The 22116-nt window shown below is 49.8% G+C and overlaps 1 protein-coding gene across 1 annotated transcript in view; it reads left to right on the top strand.

Annotated features, from left to right (window-relative positions):
- Nucleotides 1–7984: 7984 nt before the first annotated feature.
- LOC116952112 (uncharacterized) overlaps nucleotides 7985–22116 on the top strand; it is a 20299-nt gene continuing 6167 nt past the window's right edge. The window contains exons 1-8 of the mRNA XM_032971164.2: nucleotides 7985–8970; nucleotides 10716–10801; nucleotides 12202–12311; nucleotides 13779–14003; nucleotides 16707–17421; nucleotides 19515–19644; nucleotides 20058–20272; nucleotides 21779–21913. Coding sequence (XP_032827055.2) covers nucleotides 8024–8970; nucleotides 10716–10801; nucleotides 12202–12311; nucleotides 13779–14003; nucleotides 16707–17421; nucleotides 19515–19644; nucleotides 20058–20272; nucleotides 21779–21913 — 2563 coding nt within the window. The 5' untranslated portion in view covers nucleotides 7985–8023. The remainder of the gene's footprint in view (nucleotides 8971–10715; nucleotides 10802–12201; nucleotides 12312–13778; nucleotides 14004–16706; nucleotides 17422–19514; nucleotides 19645–20057; nucleotides 20273–21778; nucleotides 21914–22116) is intronic.

The raw sequence follows: 22116 nt of genomic DNA, 5'->3' as shown, positions 1-22116 counted from the left end.
CCTCAATAATTATGAACAGGTGCCGTCCCTCACATGGACCCACCCTCAATAATCATGAGCGGTTGACGTCACTCTACATCGAACAGCCCCCCTCATTAATCATGAACAGGTGACGTCCTCCAAATGGACACCCCCGCCATTAATAATAATTAGCGGGTGACGTCACTCCACATGGGCCGAGGCGCCTCCTCCCCCCTCCTCGGCGTTAACTCGCATACCTCACTGCAAAGGTTGAACCCTCACGTCACGTGATCTCCATAACGCTATTGAGACATCAAAGTAAAAAGGACGTCATGATGAACAAGGGATTATAACCTTTACATGAAATAGGACGGTGTAACTGTGGGCTTACAAATTGCACACGAATTGATGCAATGAATATCACGTCGCGATCTGCTTTTCGGTTACAAGTTTCAGAATTACTGCAATACACCCGTCCTTGGACGGGCAAAAGGCTAGTTTTAAATTATTTCACACCCGTCCCAGCAGAACGGATTCCCACCCAGTTGAGCACGTGGTGTTGCTCATTTGTTTACTTCTGAGCCAGTGCTCGAAATTACCCCCATTCCGATAGCGGAGGCGAGTTTATTCATAGAACAACAAATTTTGACTTCCCACAAAGTGGTTCCACTTTTATTGACCTCGGAAGAAAAAAATTACAAATTTCACCGCTGACGTGAGATTTTAAATCACAACATTGCCAGCCGCTCGCTCGAGCAACTGCGCCAGTGTGGATATACAGACAAAGATCCCCCATATAGCCTGTAACAGACTTGGAGCAAGTGCTATTAGCGAACACCTATGAAGGCAGGCACAGCACACGAAGGGGTGGGTGACCAACACCATGCCCGGCCGCCTTTGTCTCCCCAGTGGTGATGTTTACACACCAGGTACTCATTTGAGGCTGAGTCGACCTGGGGGAGGCCCAGGACCGGGACCGGTTCAGATAATCGTCACCAGTGTTGGTGGCCGTAAGCGGGAATCGAACTCGGGTTGCCGAGTTCGTAGCACAGCGTGCGAAACACTACGCCACCGCTCACCTTGACACAACCAGAAGGCCTGTAGAGTCATACTTCCATAAGTTGCACATGTAGGGCGAGGACAGCGGCATAACAATCCCTGGAGTAGAAGCCCCTACCAACAGCAGCATGCGCAAGTAATTAAAGGGCTGCGCCTTTCCCTTGCAGTCTTGAGCTGTCCAGCCCGTGCCTCTGCGGCTACGAACACACAACCGTGGACCGTATAGACTTTGCAGTGCCTTAAATGTGTAATGACAGGGTGACACCTGCTGGCCTGGGAAAGGTTTCACGGGTACGGGCACAGAGGTAACAGCCAATCAGGGAAGGAGGCGTATCGGGGGCAAAGGTAACAGGTGGGGTTAGCCGAGATACTCCGGGAACCTGCTCGAAGGTTCCACGAGAGGGCGTGGCCGGAGGCGGGGCTTAGCCACGCCTGGGGGGATATAAGGGGGAGCGTACCCGGAGCTCGGGGCTCGTGTGTGGGGTCCTGGGTCCAGGCTGCGTAGCTGCTCGCCGACATCTCTCTCCGTCGTCCGGCCACGTGGAAGATCTCCTGCGTGGGTTCCATCGCCGTCATTGTCACGCCGCCAGGCAGCGGCGTGGCTGAGTGAGGGCGAGGGGACCACACCGAGTGATTGGCCGTGTGTCGCCAGTAGAGACGTTAAGATCGAGTGTCGTACTCAGTGTGAGGAAGAATAAGTGTTGGCCTGTTGTGCCCAGTGTGAGTAATAAAAGAAGTACCCCTCTACACGACGTGTCGCGGAAGTCGCTCATTACAAATGTTTTAATTTGAAGGCGGTGTGTTGTAGTTGTAGGGGTAAGCGCGCCGCGACTCGAATCCGTTTCCCGCTCACGGCCAACGTTGTTCACGAATGTCTAAACCGGTCCTGGGCCTCCACGAGGTTGACTCAGCCTCAAATTAGTTGCCTGGTGCGCTGTGTAAACATCAGCACTGGGGAGACAAAGGCGGCCGGGCATGGTGGTTGACCCCTCTCTCACCTGGTGTGCCGTGCCGGCCTTCATAGGTGCTCGCTATCATTGCTTTTATCAAAGGTCTTCTAGAGGCAACATTTGCAGACATACAATACAAATATATTTGTCTTGTATATCTGCAATTAACCAACTCTCAGGGGATGCAATAGAATGGCGGCTACATTGCTCAGAACTAAAGCCCTCAACGTTGTTAGTCATTGGGCATTGCAGCTCATGGTCATTTCTAATACCAGGTTTTATGGGTTAGATCGCGTAAATAACATGTAACCTTACGCGATCTACACCCATAAAACCGTTCGTATGAATGTTGGTCGCGAAAGTCTACGCGTTGAGCTCGTGATCATCTCTAACCTGCGCACACCTGGGCGCTGGGTTCGGCATGCGGCCATCACCACAATCATTACTAATTACACTGTGACAAAAAAAAGTGTTCCTGGCTATTAAGTGTTATTTCCTAATTGCTTATGCCTCAAAAGATACAGAAAATGGCTATTATTCCCCACAAACTTTGCTGTTCTGACCAGGACAGTGATATTTTGAAATTTACCTATTTTCAATGAGAAAACGTGGTGTGCATTTGTGTCGTTCCTTCACGTAAAGTCCTGGTCACAAAAGCACCGTTTGTGGGAAATAATAATAGCCATTTTCTATACTTTTGAGGCATAAACAATTAGAAAACCACACTACCCAGAAACAAAAATTGTGTTTCATAGTGAATTATCGATCGAATGTGGCTATGGATCCATTCGTATCGATATCGCTCTCTCTCTCTCTCAGCCTGCATTGCGCTCGCTTTTAGCTCTGCCTCCTGGCGAGAGAGACGCGAGGGGCTGAGTGGTGGGTGAGGGTTGAGTGAGGGGTGAGGGTTGAGTGAGGTGTGAGGGCTGAGTGAGGTGTGAGGGCTGAGTGGGGGGTGAGGGCTGAGTGAGGGGTGAGGGCTGAGTGAGGGCTGAGTGAGGGGTGAGGGCTGAGTGAGGAGTGAGGGCTGAGTGAGGTGTGAGGGTTGAGTCAGGGATGAGGGCTGAGTGAGGTGTGAGGGTTGAGTGAGGGGTGAGGGCTGAGGGCTGAGGGGTGAGGGCTGAGTCAGAGGTGAGGGATGAGTGAGAGGTGAGTGAGCAGTGAGGGCTGATTTAGGGCTGAGTGAGGGCTGAGTGGGGGGTGAGGGATGATGGTGCTGGGTGAGGGCTGAGTGAGTGGTGAGGGCTGAGTAAGGGGTAAGGGCTGAGTGAGAGGTAAGGGCTGAGTGAGGGGTGAGGGCTGAGTGAGAGGTGAGGGCTGAGTGAGTGGTGAGGGCTGAGTAAGGGGTAAGGGCTGAGTGAGAGGTAAGGGCTGAGTGGGCGGTGAGGGCTGAGTGGGGGGTGAGGGCTGAGTGAGGGGTGAGGGATGATGGTGCTGGGTGAGGGCTGAGTGAGGGGTGAGGGCTGAGTGAGAGGTGAGGGCTGAGTGAGGGGTGAGGGCTGAGTGAGGGGTGAGGGCTGAGTGAGAGGTGAGGGCTGAGTGAGGGCTGAGAGGTGAGGGCTGAGTGAGGGCTGAGTGAGAGGTGAGGGCTGAGTGAGAGGTGAGGGCTGAGTGAGGGCTGAGTGAGAGGTGAGGGCTGAGTGAGGGCTGAGTGAGAGGTGAGGGCTGAGTGAGAGGTGAGGGCTGAGTGAGTGGTGAGGGCTAAGTGAGGGCTGAGTGAGAGGTGAGGGCTGAGTGAGAGGTGAGGGCTGAGTGAGGGCTGAGTGAGGAGTGAGGGCTGAGTGAGGGGTGAGGGCTGAGTGAGGGGTGAGGGCTGAGTGAGTGGTGAGGGCTGAGTGAGAGGTGAGGGCTGAGTGAGGGCTGAGTGAGAGGTGAGGGCTGAGTGAGGGCTGAGTGAGAGGTGAGGGCTGAGTGAGAGGTGAGGGCTGAGTGAGTGGTGAGGGCTAAGTGAGGGCTGAGTGAGAGGTGAGGGCTGAGTGAGGGGTGAGAGCTGAGTGAGTGGTGAGGGCTGAGTGAGAGGTGAGGGCTGAGTGAGAGGTGAGGGCTGAGTGAGGGGTGAGGGCTGAGTGAGTGGTGAGGGCTGAGTGAGAGGTGAGGGCTGAGTGAGAGGTGAGGGCTGAGTGAGGGGTGAGGGCTGAGTGAGAGGTGAGGGCTGAGTGAGAGGTGAGGGCTGAGTGAGAGGTGAGGGCTGAGTGAGGGCTGAGTGAGAGGTGAGGGCTGAGTGAGAGGTGAGGGCTGAGTGAGAGGTGAGGGCTGAGTGAGGGCTGAGTCGTGTGTGACCTGCGAGCCTCACGCAGCCATCCCTCGCCACGTGACCTGGCGAGGACCCCTCGTGACGCGGAATCGATTCGCTCGCCTCGAGTTTAACCAATCGATCCCACGGCGTTATTTATTTATTTAATATCCTTGCTATTGCCACTTCTACAATAGTCTCGCATAGATGTCAACCCATACGGTATACCCGGATTCTTGTACAGGGAAATAGAGTTTGCAGGTCCATACGGCGTACAGCCGTTTCAATACGGGCAAAAAAACACCCATAATTTTTGTCTATTTGTTTGCGTTTCTCCCATGCGGTGGGACTTTGTAGTATGAACGTTAAGATTTATAAGGGGCACAGGTGGACCAATAAGGTCTGAATTGGTCTGTAGTGAGGTAGGCAGCAGTGATAGTAGGCGCTTGACGGCTATGTTATTGATCCCCTAGATCGTGGCTACACAAAGCACTCGCGTACGAGTCCACGTCCGATGCGGTTGAATTCGAGGCGAGGAGGGCCTCTGTCAATGAACCAGACGCTCGGCCACTTCATTGAGTTGTCGTTTGTGATGGAGAGGCCGCTTCTGAAAAATGAGTTTATACCTCACAGGACTTGTTTGCCTGGGCAGGATGGGGATGGTTTTATTTTGTACAAGCTGTACTACCCGGCTTCGCCCGGGACTTGGATTCACCACGGCCGGCCGCCTTTATCTCCCCAGTGGCGATGTTCACACACCACACCAGTTGCTCGTTTGAGGCTGAGTCGACCTAGGGGAGGCCCAGGACCGGTTAAAATAATCGTCACTGGTGGTGGCCGTGAATGGGAATCAAACTCGGGTCGCCGGGTCCATAGCGCGGCGCGCTCACCACTACACTACACTGCGTTACGCTTCCACATGCGTGGGTCACGTGACAGATTTGACGTCACAGCTCACTTGCCGTGCAAAAAATATGCATTATTGAGCTCCCCCCCCCCCCCAAAAAAGTCTATTTTCATGTGTGCATGGTGTACAGTCTGGAAAGTACCCACATGGCAAATTTCCAGTTTGTTCCATGTCGGGAAGTACGCTAAACATTTTGAACAGACACATTCACAACTTTTGCCTTTTATATATTTGGAGATGTTTTTGGGTGGTTTGTTTCCCTTTGTTGTACTTTGCACTCCTGTCGTGTTTGTATTGGTTGTTATTGTAACGTTCTTAACCACGTGCCACTACTGGACGTATGTGAAAAAAAAGAGCTTTGTAGTTTTGATTTGAAGCTTTCGTGACTGCAGGAATCCATACTCTTCGGTTCTTTCGGTAAAGTCACGGAAGGTAGAAATGAAATTAATCACGACGTTTCGATCGCAACACAAGCGGTCGTCCTCAGGCGGAAAAAATATAATCCAGCAGTGGAACAGCTGAGGACGACCGCTTGTGTTGCGATCGAAACGCCGTGATTTATTTTATTTTATACCTACGTGACTTTACCGAAAGAACCAAAGAGTATGGAGCTTTGTAGCTCATCGGATTCCTCCAGTCATAAGTATTTCGACTCTGGATCTCCAGTAATAATAAGTAACAATAATTATTGACTTAAAGCTTTCGTGACTGCAGGAATTCATATTTCTTTTCCTGATGACGGCCGCTTGTGTTGCGATCGAAACGTCGTAGTTTTTTTACGGTTTTACTGAACTTGATTCCTCTGTTTGTCGTGGTCAAATCTTGTAATCAAAATTCCGTCCACTTCCCGTTGTCCAAGCAATTCCACATTTTGCACACCTACTCAGATCCAGGGACAACGCATGGCCTGTATCAAAATCGGCATCATTAATCAATTAATTCGCTACTTTAAAGCAATTTACATTTTGTATGCACGCCTTATTATTTATTATTTATATAGTGTCGATCAAAAACGCCGCGGTCCCTAAACTGTGGAATCGGCTCGCACAAAACGCGGGCGCCGCGTGTCTCAGGCGCCATTGACGTCCTTCTCGACCGTGAGTTAAAGGAAGTTGTTAATACTGTGTAGGAACCTCCTGGTTACACCACCAGCCCACAGGGGATTATTGTGTCCGTCCGTCGTGCATCCAAAAATGGGAGGGGTGGGGCTGGGTGGAGAGGGGAGGGTGGGGAGGGAGGGGCTGGGTGGAGAGGGGAGGGTGGGGAGGGGCTGGGTGGGGAGGGTGGGGCTGGGTTGGGGGTGGGAGGGGTAGGGCTGGGTGGGTGGTGGGAGGGGTGGGGCTGGGTGGGGAGGGGCTGGTCACCCCGTGGTGCCCTTATAAAACTCAACGTTTAACCTACTCACGCCGGCTTGTGCCCGCCCTCAGTCAAGTCTCAGCAAGGTAAGGTAATTTACCTTTTTTACCGGGTAAAAGGGTAAAGGTGTCGACATGCCAAGGGGTAAGGGAGGGTAAAGGTAGCGTGGAAGAATTACCCGGTAGGGTAAAGGTAGCGCGAAGTATTACCCGGTAAATACGGTGCCTTGTTTACCGCTAAAAGCTCCGTGGCGCAGTCCGTGGCCTCCATTTAATAAGTAATATTTAAAAAAAATTAAATACACGCTTTTATGAAATGTACGAGTAATGGCAGAACTCCACGACTCCAGGAAGTGACCCCGAAGCTTGCCACAACGTAAGGGACCGTGGCCAATTACAGCCAACGTCATTTGACAGTGGACAATTAGACCCGAGCCGAAACCTGACATAAAGAAGAACATTTAAAAAATATTTTTTTAATGATAGACTATAGTATTGTCATCAGTATGACATAAGTATACCAAGTTTGCAGTCAATACCACATTGGGAAGTGGGTTAAAATTGAGTTACAAGATTTGAGGATACGACAACATAGTGAGTTAAAAGAAAGCGTGTAAAATTTGAATCACCAAAAGCATTCTATATGATAAAAGCGCTCTACCTAGCATTTACCTGTTATAAACCTTGTGCATGTGTAGTAACCCAGTAATTACCATGTAATCGGGTAATTTGTATGGGGTAAGGGTAAAAGGTGGGGTAAAGGTAAGCTCGTTGCTTTTAACCTTTTACCTTACCTGCTGAAGGGTAAAAGGTAGGGTAGAGTGATTGTATTGTGGTAAGGTAAAAGGTAAGGTAAAGGTAGGCTCGTTATTTTTACCTTACCTTGCCGAGGCCTACTCACAGTCGGGCATATTTGCAGAATACACCACCACGTGGTGCCGCCATTGACCCTGGCCATTGACCGAGCAACCCAACGTTCCTACCAGCTCCTCCCTCCGCAGGAATGTGTTAAAATCGTTGTTTAAAAAAACTTTTTTACGAGTTTATTTGTTATTTATTTTAACCTATCTCCGTGACTTTACCGAAAGACCCTTTTGGCGTCTTCTGGTCCAACACCAATGGAGACTAGGCTCTAAGAAAAGCTGTCTCGGGTGTGGACCAATCAAATTCAAGGACAGTGCATATTATTATTAGAGTTGTCTTTTTTGTTTGCATTTTGACTGCTTGTATTGTGGTTATTGCAAACATGATGCCTTGAATAAAGGTGTCAGTTTTTGTGCCAGTTAAAAGGGTAAAACCTATTCCTATATGATGAAAATAATTAACAATTTTGATTCTTACTCTTTGGTTCTTTCGGTAAAGTCACGTAGGTAAAAAATAAAGCTTGTGTTGCCTCCGAAACGTCGTGATATGATTAACTTTATATTTTTTATTTTTACCTACGTGACTTTACCGAAAGAATCAAAGAGTTATGGATCATTGCAGTCACGAAACTTCAAAATCGAGAATTTTGATTGTTTCCGAATCGATGGAGTCGATCCACGTTTAACCGCACGAGATGAGAATCGCGGAATCGCCTGTGCGCAGCTCCGTGATGGCGCCGTGCAGAGCGAGGACGCGGGCAGCGGCGGCGGCGGCGGCGCGGGACCAAGAAGGACCCGCGGGGGTCGCGGGGCAGCGGGGTGGGAAGCCGGGGCAGCGGGATAGAAAGCCGGGGCAGCCGGGTCGGAAGCCGGGGCAGCTGGGAGTGCAGGGGAAACCGAGAGCGCGGCAGGAGTCCGGGCATTTGAGGCCAGAGGAGCGGGGGCAGCAAGGAGAGCGGGGGCAGCCGGGGCAGCGGGGGCAGCCGGGGCAGCGAGGGGAGCCGGGGCAGCGAGGGGAGCCGGGGCAGCGGGGGGAGCCGGGGCAGCCGGGGCAGCAGGCGCAACGGGAGAGGAGGGCGCGGCAGGGGAAGCGGGGCGGGCAGGAGGAGCCAGGCAATTTGGAACAGGAGCAGGGGAAGCGGGGAGTTCGCTTGCAGCAGGATGAGCCAGGGGTTTTAGAGCAGGCTCAAGGGCGAAAGGGGAAGCGGGGGCAGCAGGAAGGGCAGGAGGAGCCAGGGCACTTGAAGCAGGAGCAGGGTCAGCAGGAAGTGCAAGGGGAGCAAGGCGGGCAGGCGAGGGCGCAAGAGAAACGGGGCCAGCGAGGGAAGCAGAGCGAGCAGGAGGAGCGTGGAGGGCAGGGGCAGCAGGAGCCAGGTCATATGGAGCAGAACGGGAAGCAGGAAGAGGGGCGAGGAGGGCAGGAGGAGCCGCAGGAGGAGAAGCGGGAGCAGGAGAGCGGGGAGGAGCAGCAGGAGGAAGGGCAAGGAGAGAAGGGTGAGGGTGGTGGTGGTGGTCCAGTTGTTGGCACCCTGAGCTCGCGGCGCCGCACCGAGGATCGCGGCGTGGGCTGCGACCTGGCGGCCGAGGCGCGGGAGAGCAGCACGGGCAGCGGCCTCAGCGGACTCCATTCACGGGGACTCACGTGAGGATCAGCACCGGTCCCCGAGACCCCGACACCACGGGGACTCGCCCCTCGAGACCCCCACGCCACGGGGACTCGCCCCTCGAGACCCCAACACCACGGGGACTCGCCCCTCGAGACCCCGACGCCACGGGGACTCGCCCCTAGAGCAGGGGGAGATGCTGCTGCTGTGTAATCCCATCGAGTAATTTTCAGCATTGAGATGTTTGGCAAATACGAGACGCACTTTGTTTTCGGCTCTAAGAGGAGGAAACGCATGCAGAGCCCAGGGGGAGAACGCACAGACTCCAAAGAGAAAGGCGGTCGGGTTCTAGAGTCGAACCCAGATCCTCCTTGTTTTGAGCCACGTGTTTACTACTACTCACAGTGCCGCACTGTTGTTGAACACGTTCTCCGGTACAGTATTCATGGGATGCACTGTACTGCCCTGGTTCTATTCGCTATCAGCTTGCTCCGAGTTCCAGACCAACCCCGTGCAATGTTAATGCTATCATCAGGCAAGTTTTCCTGATTAAGCTAGTCGTAATTACTGGCGAAACATCGTACTCGGATTGTAAATGTTGTGGCTGTGCTCTCCCAACACACCGGTGTGCTGATCTAGTAGCGAATTGGCATGTTCTGTTTACAAGACAAACCTTACTAATTGGCTGTGTCGGGTGGTAGCGGGTTTAACGACACACATTTACGCAATCTAACCCAAATAAACCTGTATTATGGCTATTTGTCGTGAAAGCCTACGTGTCAAATTGCTATCAACGTGAGTATCCATTTACATTTTCATTGCGTCATTGCGCATATACATTAAGTGTCTATATAATTTCAATTGCGACGTTTAAATCCCTGGGCTGAACGTACACGTCCCGTGCAGCAGGGGTGATCATGGCGTTCATTACATACACAGTGCAGTCATGTTAAAGAGCAACTTGTTCTACCGTGCGAATTGGCCGGTTCATTGCCCCACGTGTTCAACGCACTGACCAGTAAACCATCAACAGCGTCACCGTTTCAAACGTGCAATGCCATCTTCGTATTTGGTATGTTTTATTGGAGCTCTTTCGTAGGCCCTGTCCTCATTTTTTTAATGTTTGCTATTCAATTAAAACTATGAAACTATTTTTTTTCCCAAGTAAGGCCCCAGTGAGCCATATAGCTCTTTTCCGGAAGCAAACTGACCACGTGATTGCTCAGCGAAGTAGCTTATCACGTGGAAATGTATAGCAGCCAAATACTCTGAAGGCACGTTGATTATAAATGTGGAGGAAAAACCAGAGGACCCGGTGAAAAATCGACGCGACCATGGGGAGGGAGAATATACAAACTTAGTTTTTTGCGCAAGTCAGCAGCAATAAGTTTAGGAGCTCGATGCCAATGTCGAGGTCTGCTGGCCACGAGAAGGGGGCTTCAGGAGAGAGTTCGTGTCGTCTTTCTCTTCCTCCTCCGTTCAAGGAGGGCAGACTACAGTGGTTTACTATAAGATCCATAGTGTAGCGCGTCTTTAATTTTCCGTTTACGTAGATCGGCTTGTGGATTTTCTGATTTGTGTGCTGAACGTAAGCGACGGGAAAAACAACACACTTTTTTCCAAGTAGGTAATATTCTGCATGTGACGTTCATGTGGCTGTGTTGCATGTATGTTTGCACCTCCAATTTGCACGGTTGGCTACGTATAGTGTGAAAGAAGTTCGACATACAAACATACATGTGAATGTGTTGTTCATCCTTGTGTCTCTCCGTGTGTGGTGTAGGCAGGGAAACGCTGGCAAAGTGTGCGTCACTGACAACTGCTTTGCCACTGAGATGCTGGCCACTCTTAACCAACAGCGGCTGCAAGGTACGAGGTCACACGAGTTGGACACGATGCTTGATGGAAGCCCTCGGAGTGTCAGTAGCTGGGCATTGCTGCTCATTCAATCCTAGGTTCCGCACCGACGCTTCCTCCTCTCCTGATTTGGTGCACCAGGCACAGAGAGCAGTGCTCATTTGGCCGACGAAACTCCCGTGTCACTGTGTGGATAATGGTGTTGCCTTGATGCTGCTTGTACTCGGCGGATGTTGCCTTATAATTGATCGCCGGGAGGGAATAATGCTTTTTTATGAGTGGCTAAATACCCGAGGAATTATTAAAATATGAAACGTCGTCATGGTGACCATTCGCGTTAGGACCACGTGGCACACAAACTGGTTCCCCTCCGGTAGCGCTTCTCAACCTCTCTCATTCCCCAGAACACTCTCGAGCTCGTTTGAGCCTCACAGCACACCGAACCAAACACTCACTCGGCGCCTGGGTGAGAATGCATTGAAGCTGATTGATCATTCACAATCTCATGCGTATGCTTATCGAGAACAAGGAAATTGATTGGCGCTGCCAGTATTTTGTCCAACTGCTTGGGTGCATTTGTGTCTGTGTGAATCAGTGTGTTTCTGTGTATGAGTATTCAGGTCTGTGTGAGTCTCAGTATCTTCATTTGTGCTAATGTGTCTCCTTGTTTCTGTGGATGTGCTTCATTTCCCGTGACCTGTCGGCAAGCCTTGGACACTTCCCTTGGCCTCAGTGCATCTGGCCTGGCACAGGCACCGTGGTGACGTCACTGCGACTTAGTGGCGAATGGCGACTGTTGTTATTGTCCTCCATGTACTACTCACAGCCAACACCACTTACGATTATCTTAACCGCTCCTGGGCCTCCCCTAGATCGACTCGGCCTCAAATAAATACCTGGTGCTATGTGTAAACGTCGCCACGGTGGAGACGAAGGCGGGCGGGTATGGTGGGCACAGGTGTTACATCTGCCAGTCATCTCAGTTAATCAACCCGTAACACCTGGGTATGTCCCATGGCCCATCAGCAGTGAGCCTTCTGCACTTCAAGTGATAACCTCAAAGTGCATCTAGCCTGGCACATGCTGTGGTGATATTACTGCCACTTTGTGTCTAGTGGTGGCTGTTGTTGTTTATGCATGTGTTTACGCATGTGTGCTGACGGTGTGTGCGTGTTTAGGGTTTATGGGTACTGGTAGTGTCGTGGTCATCGCACTGCGCTACTAATCTGGCGGCCTGAGTTCAGTTCTCCTTCATGACCAATAACAGTGGCAAGCTGGTTCAATGTGTAAACACATCAGCATTGGGAAATGAAAGGCAGCTGGGCATGGTGCCGTTTGTTTGCTCACGTCACTTGCCTCAAGAAGCCTGTTAAAGGCTATACGGGGAAACTTTGTCTCTGTTGTGTGTGCAGGCGAGCACTGTGACGTGACGGTGCTGGTTGGCGGCCGCCTCTTCTCGGCTCACAAGTGCGTGCTGTCCGCCACCTCGGGCTACTTTGCCTCGCTGTTTGGCTCACGCGAGGTATATTCCTCCGAGAATGGCTCCCATCTTGATGTTTCGCAAATGTTTCCTGCATCGGTGCTAAACGTTTTGACAGTCTTGCCCCTCGGTCCTGAGACCGAAGGAATGGAGTCAAGTCACCCTTTTCGGCATGATCGCGAAGGGCGTCAATGGAGGAGGTGACGCGGGAGGAGGGTACTCGCACTGTGTAAGGCGCAGGGTAAAGTTGAGTGGCGTGGCTGATTTTAAGGAGGCGTCGTGGAGGCAGTGGCGTAGTAATGACATCAGTTCGGGGGTGGGGCCCCAATATTTTATTTGTCTCGCATGGTCGCACCAAGGCTGTTATATGTTGTGGCTGCTCTTGCCCAATCACATCATTACGCTCATGGTCTCAAACATTTAACGCTGTAATGGGGCGCTCCGTCTTCGCGAAATGCAGCCACTTCGGCTTCTTAGTACCTTTGCAATATTACGTAACTGCTCCAATTAAAAAATGGGAAAAACCTATTCTCATTTTGGTACTGGCAAAGGATGTCCCATGATGAAAGCATTTTCGCAAAAATGCATTTAAACCGCATTTTAATTAAGTTTGTCTTTTTACACTTATTGAAAACATATCTCATGGTGGTTGTCAAGGGGGGGCCCCAACTTGTAGCTTTGGCCACCAGGAGGGGCCAAGGCACCCTCTGCCCCCCCCCCCCACTCGTTACAATAGTGATTGATTTTCTCGCGATTCGCAACCCCGGTGAGAAAATCTTGTGGGTGGTACGTCCAAATCAGTTCTCGTGATGTCGAGGCAGTCGGAAGCCGAATGTTGGTTCGAATTTAGATTTTCGACTGTTTTATGAGGACTGGTGTGTTTTGCTGAATCCGTGTGCCACCAATACGTCCATTTGTCTATTATTTGAATGCCTTCAGGGAGGAGGGAAATATGACAGCCACACACACGTGTAGTGTTCGTGCTTGGCGGGCAGGGTGGGGGGATTTCTAAATTAGAAAGCAAAAACCTGATCTGTTATTGTTGTGATAATCACGTGATCCTGTCAGAATGCGCATTGCTTGTACAGAAACATACTTTTTTAATGTATTTTGAGCAAAACTGTTTAGTGTTGCAGGGACACATGCAGTTTAGTTTACTCAGTGTTGCAGCCTTTGTCAAATGAAGCAAAACGAATAATCGAGTAGTTTAGAGCAACGTTAGTGCTGTAAAGTTCTACCATTTAACTTCAGTTTTGTCTCATCCACACTGTTTAACTACTGCACTGCAGGTCACAACAATTCTCTATGCTTCTTCCCTTGCACTGCATATCCCACGGTCTCTTTTCCCAAGTTACTTGGTTAAATTCAATGAAATGTCTTATAACCCTTATCACAACTCTGAGAGTGCTGTTTATCGCTGGCCATTTGGGCCTGTGCCACAGTAATTGTGTAAAAAGAATCCCGGGCTTCGCGCGCGCTTCACGCATATGTCGTCTCGCTCTTCCGCAGGTGGCGGTGATGGACCCATGGCAGGGTGGATTGAGGGGGAGGAGCGCACCACTTGGCCGGGACACCGTGGAGGCTTTGGAGGCCTGGGCCTTTGAGCTCATCCTGACGTTTTTCTACACGGCGCAGCTGCTCGTAACCGACAAGGATGAGATGGAGGGCCTGGAGCACGCAGCCCAGGTCCTGCAGGTGCCAGCCCTGCTGCGGCATATCGAGGCCATCCGTCAGGTGAGGGCCTGCCGGCGTACTCGGTCAGCAGCGTGGCTCAGTGGTAACATTTGTTCCTCAAAGCAAGAAGTCCCTAGGTTTGATTCTCAACTCGAGCGCTTTTATTCGTGGACTTTGTATGATCGCCCCATGCTCTGCATGGGTTTCCTCCAGGTTCTTCGCTTTTTTACCCATAGCTAAAAATAACGTGCAATGTAACTGGTATTGGTCAAAAATCCCAATGCAAAAAATTTACCTGCACGTTACTCAATTGGGGTCATACACAGAACAGCATCATCGCGCCATCCTGAAAAAACTTGGCAGGACCATCCTCAAAATCGTTGAGATTCAGTGAGGCCTTTCAAGGATGATTTGTGAAGCTTCCAGAGGGCTTCGTCCATTTATAATTTTGAGAGGAAGCAGAGGTCTGACCTTTAGTCCATGTTCCACCTTGCCGAGTGGAAAGTGGCGCTCATTTGGGGTGGATATCACTCATTAATGCCCCGTCTGTGAGTTAAACTAAACTATTTTTTTTATTTTATCAGGTAAGGCTCACTGAGCTATGTAGCTCTTTTTCAGAAGCGACCTGGCCCCAAATAATAGCTCAACGAACTGGCTTATGTGAAATTGTATAGCAGGCAAATACTCTAAACGCATGTTTCTCAATGTGGATGGCTGCGGCATCTAGGTCATGTCTGGTGTTTGTGCCAATCTCACGCTCCACTTGGTTGACGTAAGCGATGAGGTCGTAGCCGTCGATGTGGTCCGGTGCCTTGCGGCTTCCCCCTGGGTTTCCGGCACGAGGGGCGCCACGGTGGCGAGATGTAGGTTCGATCCCGACCCTGATACCTGTATATTTGGGAGATTGCATGTTCTCTCCGTGGTTGCGTGAATTTATTCTGGGTCCTCCAGTTTTCCCCTCCACATTTGTAAACATGCGTTTTAGAGTATTTGCCTGCTATATATTTCCACGTGATAAGCCACTTCGTTGAGCTGTAATTTTTGGCCAGGCCGCTTCTGAAAAAAGTTTTATAGCTCAGTCGGCCTTACCTGGTAACATAAAAATAGTTTAGAGTTTGTTGGACAGCGACGACACTTGTCTTTGGTCGTTCTTCCACGGTGTTCGGTAGATGCGGAGGACTGGCCCTACGTCTCTTTAAATTGGGCCCTGAGGACTGTTGTGTACATTGGTTACCCATACCAGGAGATTGATGTTTTTACATCTGGAGACCTCTTGATGACATTTTTTTGTGTTGATGAGCAGCACATAAATGCAATAAGCTAGTGTGCCATATGTTACTTAAGTACAAGGTAAAGGTGCGGCCCTGCAATTGCTTGCTCACGCCACTGCTGGTGGAGAAGCCTCCACGAAAGCGAACCCGAGGGTATTTGGCCTACTCTTCCATGTGGACCAGACGTGCTGGAAGAGGTGGGCGTACACGCACTTTGTCCCACCGCACGCGACCCTGCCAAACGACTCACTGCGGTGAACTCATCCACACTACCGGGTTGGCAGAGGCGGAGGGGGGACTTAAAAAACCTGCCCCATTTCAAGTCTCGTCCTGGAAGATGGAATTGTTTGGATGTGTGTTGAACGTCTTCGCACCGTACGTAGCCAACTGCTAATTGGAGGTGCGGAACAACAACAACAAAATAAACACACAAAGCAGTTCTGAGTAAATGAGTTTTCAAAATTGAAACGGCGGCCTCTATATTGACAAGTCCAATGTGCCTAACCATTATACCACTGTGGTAGCTCCCATTGTTTTAAATACCTGTAAAATACTTGTCCATAAATCTACACGTACAGTCATACCTCAGTATACGACCGCTTTGGAATACGTCGAATTTGGTACACGTCGTGTTTTGACGAGAAAAACATGTCTTGGGATACGACGTTTTGCTTTGGGATACGCCTCGCTTGCTAGAACTTGTATGGGTCGGGATGAGTCACCGCGTACCCACGTAGACCCCGTTCACGACTGAGACAAAGCGCCGCTCCTCAGTCTGCCTGCAGATCTCGTTCAGTGCACAACCCTCTTGCTATAACTCTGTGAATTTTCACGTGTTTTTTGTCATTTTAACGTGAATTTTTTTGCGAATTCATTCAAGATGGGTGCTAAGAAGGTCAGTGAGAAAAGCCAAGCTACAAAGAAAATGGTTAGAATCACTATTGACGTGAAAAAAGAGATCATAGAAAAGTATGAAAGCAGCGTGCACGTCACTGATCTTGCGGTGGCATACCGTATGCCGAGAACAACAATTTCGATTGTGGAAAAAAAAGAAGCCATCAAATCAGATAACGTTGCAAAGGGGGTGAAATTTATATCAAAACAAAGATCACGGACATTAGAGCAAGTAGAAAAAATGTTATTAATATGGATAAACGAAAAACAGTTAGCCAGCGATAGTGTTTCAGAGGCTATAATTTGCGAGAAGGCAAAACAAATATTTTTATTTCAATTTTTTTTTAATTTATGCATTTTAATGTATGTATGCATTTTAGTAATAAGTAGTGTCTAAATTATGTTATACAACTCCATTAATGTATAATATGCCATATAAAATATTATTTCTTATACTCTGGAACGGATTATTTCCTTTCCCTTTATTTCTTATGGGAAAGATTCGTTTGGTAGACGTCACTTCCGGTATAAGTCCTCCTACCTTCTGGAACGAATTAATGACGTATACCGAGGTACCACTATTGTGTTTCCCGCACAGGCTCTCGTGGAGATGGAGCAGAATATGTCGGCCGCGCAGAGCGAGCATCTTGACGAACCCAAGTTTGCCAGCTGCCACGATACGAACGCAGACCCCGAAGTATCAACCTCGGCCACGAACACGGAGCCGCACTTGGATGACCATGACGCTGACGTAGATAATAGTCATGGCGCAAATGACGGTGATGATGTCCCAGCAGTGGTGGATTCTAGCCAACCGGAGAAAAGCAAAATCCAGGATGAGCCAACCACTACTGACTTGCATCCCAGCGGGAAACACGATGTTGATGGTGGTGAAGGTAGCCACGGTGACGGTGAGAGCGGTGCGGGTGAGAGCGGTGCGGGTGCGGCACAAGTCCAGTGCTCCGATGAGGACAAGTGGACACAAAAACAGTCGTCCAGTCGTCTCAACGAAATCATCCAGAAGCTGGCAGGGCAAACGACGGCCACAGTCGTGGTTAAGGCTGCCAAGCGATCCAAGGCCAAACCTGTCCGGAAAGCCAAGGAGAAGGTGGCTAATGCCGCCACCAGCACCACCACCAGCACCACCACCACCAAAACTGAGGAGGCTGGCGACGGCGTTGACTCTGAGAAAGCAGAGGGCACGGTAACCAAGAAGAGATGGCAGAAAAGCGATGGGCTACACTGCGCTGAGTGTTTGCTGACGTTCGAGACCCCAGCCGACCACCGCGCTCACCGCAAGACTCACTACAAGAGTAAGTGTCTCGCTTTGGGTGTGCGCCCCCCCGTCACGTTGCCGAACGACACACCGCAAATTAGTCACGTGGTTTTGGTGATGCAGCACAATTAGCAAAAAAGAACTCGGCACATACGGAAATAACACTCATTTTACGTGCTATGAAGAAGGGTCTAAAACATCACCTGTTTTTAATATCTTTTCCTTTTAAGGCCAGCAGTGTTATTTATGAGCGTGAGTTTTTTTTTTCAACAAATGTGTGGCTGCTGTGCAATTTACAGACACTCATCTATCCGGTGAGACTGCGTGGGATGGGCCAATCACAAGATAACATTTATAGCCCGTCTCCTCCCTTTTTGTGTGCGAAACAACGTTAGCTAAAGTCTTTAATCCAACTAACAGCATTGCATGGCTGGATACAAAGGAATCGCTTCCTGGTGACGTAACATTATTACCCGACTGGGGGTCTCATTTGATGGATCCCAAAGATTTGTTTGGTTGGACCATAATACGCATACTTCATGAAAACACACGCATATGCAAACACGCACACTAGAGCCCAACCGATGCCAGATCTTTGGCGCCGATACTGATTTTGGAGAGTCTTAGTCCAGCGATTGCCCATATATCGACCGATAATTTATTGAAAAAATTGCAAAATTGAAACTTCTACTTTATTAAACTTTCAAGATTTGAGAACATTTAACTTAAATTAAACTATGAACGAGGAAGCAAATAAAAAAAACACACCAAGAACTTTTTAACGGATTCGTCATAAATTGTTAAAATACTTGCAAATTGAACTTAAGCTATTTTGGCAGTCTGGCAGTGCTCAGACATCAGAGTTCAGTTCTCTAGTCCTGCCACTCAAGCAGTGACAGATTGTAGCGAAGAAAACAAAGCAGCTCTGCATTCTCACCATCGAGGGGTGCTCCTTTATTAGAGCTCCCTCTACCGGATCCTTTAGCAAATAGCAATACAAACTGCCAAACGTACATTTACAGGAAGAAGAATCGATTTGATTTGGTTCATGATAAATACAAAATTGGGGCACATTGGTGGCATAAATGCCGATACTGATATAAATGACGATACCGATATCGGTGGCATAAATGCCGATACCAATGTTCTTTAGAAAGCCAGTCGGGCTCTTAACGCACACTGACGACACATTCATAGGAGCCGGGTGTCAATGCCAACCTACAAGCAAAAGGAGTTTAAACATTTGAATCGGCCAAACGAAAGCAACTCATTGCAGACCCCAAGGTTAGCAGGAGAAACGTCCCGAGCCACTCTCCACAGATGCCTTGTTTTTTTGGTTGCCTGCCCTGATCGCGATGAATGTCTGGGAAATTTTCGCAGATTAATTCGGTTTGGCCACATGTTTAGTGCATCCCAAGTTACATTGAAAAGTGCTTATTTGTGTCTGTATTTTTTGATGTGTACACGTTGCATTAAGGAGCTGTTGACGGTTCATGTGCTAGATTACTGTTTGTTAATCGTGGGATTGCGCGTGCATTATTTGTCGCCGAGCATGAGCTTGTTATGTGCTGCATGGCATATGTTACCACAAGTATTGTTGCACAATTAATGTTACTAGAAGTCTAGTTTATGTAATAACTAATATACAAAACTTCGTATTTTTGACATTTTCACCATTATAGCGCAAAGTTATCATGAAAGCACTATGCTTCACAGACCGTCTGCAGTAAGGGGTTATGTGTTGCTGTGTGTAATTCCAATTTAATAATTTGCAGGTATTTTTTTCAAATTGGACCATGGCACCTGGGACGCTATGGCCTACTCTTTTCAAAAATACATCACAGGATCTTTAACGGCCAATGTGAAGCAGACTGCGTGTATTTGTATAGTTAATACACCTTCAGAGTTAATTGGGGCTGCCTGCCGGATTCAAGCCTCTGCAACAAGCAGCGAAAGCGCTGCCACTGGGCCATGTCACCGACATACAATTAACAGTTGATGTGTGTATATATTTATTTGGCTTGTATATGCAGCCTCATGTTTTTGACAATGTTGATGATTAAACTTGACATCGCAAGTGTTGAACCTGTGACAGGTGGGAAACGATGAATCTGTTTCCCATGTTGGCAGGAGCAAAGAAGGAGATGAAATTCGAATGCACCACATGTGGAAAGACGATGACCACCAGGCACAGCTTCAATGAGCACCAGCGGCTGCACACCGGAGAAAAGCCGTACAAGTGCAGCCAGTGCGACGCCAGGTATGGGCGTGCGTGCTGTGCGTCCCGTGCGGCCTGTTCGCCATGTGACCGGCGGGAAGCGTTTGCACGAGGAGCCTAGCTGCCGGAATGCGCCATTGTGGGGAGGGAGCATCGAGCAAAGAGCGCTGCGATCGGGTGGGAACCGGGCTCGGTGGGCCAGGTCTGGTTCTGGGCCATTCCGGGATTGGCAATGTGGCCCGGGCAGGCCGCCCAGGCTTTAGGCCCGGGTCAGGGCGTGCATCAGTTTTGACATCTTATCCGAAAAAGAAATGTCAAGAGCGTGTAAAGATGAACAGGAAGCGAGTGGTTTAAAAACTACGGCGAACTTGACCGAAAAAACTGTCGCAATTTCCTCGAGGAATGTGAACTCTCGACGGTGTCTCTCTGCCACTGGTCGATCTGACCGCCCGCAGTTTCACGATCCAGACGAACCTGCGGACGCACATGCGCAAGCACAGCGGCGAGAAGCCGTTTGTCTGCGAGTCGTGCGGCCAGTGCTTCCGCAACCGCTCCACGCTCACCGTGCACCGGCGGCGGCACACGCAGGAGCGTCCCTACGCCTGCACGGTGTGCGGAGCGCGCTTCCGGCAGAGCGACTCCTGCAAGACGCACATGCGTATCCACACTGGTGAGCGACAGTGGTGGCGATGGTGATGGTGGCGATGGTGATGCCCGGGTGCAGTGCTTTGTGCGGTGGAGGGGGGGGGGCGATGCCTGAAGGTGTGCCGTGTTAATGTTGTTACTAGATTTTTTTTAAAAGATATATTGGTACAGATGAAAACAGATGGGGATTAGTCCACCTGCTGTATTGCCTTCTGGCAAGCCAGGATATGGCACCTCGACGCCCACAGGAAGGCAGTTTCGCATTTGTGTGACTCACCAACCCTTGCTGCCTGCGCAGTGCCTGATTTGGAGACGTGCATAGCCACCACCGGTCCGTGTTGGGATGTCTCTTCTCATGCCTTCATTATTAATAATATTTAATAATTTGATACAGCTGATATTCACACCATTATTACAGCAACAAGGCTATCATCAGGAAGGCACCGCTTTGTTTCACGGACACAATCTGCAATAGTTTGACAGTAAGGGGCGATGTTGCTGCTGCGTGTCATCACAATTTAGTAATTTGTAGGTAATAACAAAAAAAACCAGGGCATCCTTACTATTCCTGCACCCACGGTGTTAACCAGGGCGGCCTTACGGTTCCTGCACCCACGGTGTTAACCAGGGCATCCTTACGGCTCCTGCAGCCAAGGTGTTAACCAGGGCGGCCTTACAGTTCCTGCACCCGCAGTGTTAACCAGGGCGGCCTTACGGCTCCTGCATCCACGGTGTTAACCAGGGCAGCCTTATGGTTCCTGCACCCACGGTGTTAACCCGGGCGGCCTTACGGTTTCTGCACCCACGGTGTTAACCAGGGCGGCCTGCCAGATTGGAACCGCGATCCTCTGCCACAGGAACACACCTTGAATGTGCGCTGACGGTTGGGATGGGTTTTTATCTTTAAATGTATTTGGTGTATTGAGTACTCGCTGCTTTACACGTTTTATGCAACGTAATCCTGGATTTGATTATTATTTTCAAAGTATCTTAATGATTACTTTAAAACTATTTTGATTGATTCTTAAAATAATTCTTAAAATAATAATAGACTGCTACGCTTAGAGAGTGGGCAATGCAGTAGTTTACACCGTGCACGATGAACCCAGTGACCGGCCGCAGCTAACATCATTGGTAAAGTGATATCTGAAACGGTCCTGGGCAGCCCCGGTTCGTCATCCGGCACTGACCAATTTTGTGAAGTATGGTCAAACAACCCCCCCGGTGACTAATACGATCTGGTGAGGCCTTCAACAGTAGCTTGCAAATAGGGTTGTAATTATTTTTTCAGCTGTTCTGATTATAAACTGAAACAAAGGAGTAACCGTACAGGATTATTGGTAATCTGCTCTGGTCATCTGAATACAGCGGGGAAGCCTTAGAATGCATTTCTTCCTAAGACGTGCGTGCCTTTTTTTTTATTTAAAAGTAAAAATGTTTCTTGAGGCATTACACCGGCCATGCCCAACACCCCCTCTTGCAAGTTGAGGCTCCCCCCCCTCCATCTCTGACGGCAGTTCTCTCTCGGCAGGAGAGAAGCCGTTTGAGTGCAACGTCTGCGGAAAGACGTTCGCGAACCGCGGAAATCTACCGAGCCACATGCGCCTGCACACGGGGGAGCGCTTGTTCCAGTGCGAATACTGCGGGAAGAAGTTCACCCTCAAGGGTAAGGCGTGTAGGGCTCCTCGTCCGCAAGCTGCCTGCCCGCGCGCGCAGCAGATCCGACGGGGTGGTGGCTTAGATCCAGTGAATTGTTCCGCAATCCGAAAGTTTTGAACTAGGACCCTTGTCTATACCATCTGGCAATTCGCCAGCATTGGTTCAAGCAAGCCTGCCTGCTGATGAAGCACTTTATATCAAAACTGGTCC

This window comes from Petromyzon marinus, chromosome 45 (genome assembly GCF_048934315.1).
Source record: "Petromyzon marinus isolate PM22_M1 ecotype Great Lakes invasive population chromosome 45, UKy_Petmar_22M1.pri1.0, whole genome shotgun sequence".
Lineage (NCBI taxonomy): Eukaryota > Metazoa > Chordata > Hyperoartia > Petromyzontiformes > Petromyzontidae > Petromyzon > Petromyzon marinus.
Note: the sequence above shows the minus strand (reverse complement) of the source record. Positions and strands in the feature narration are given on the sequence as shown.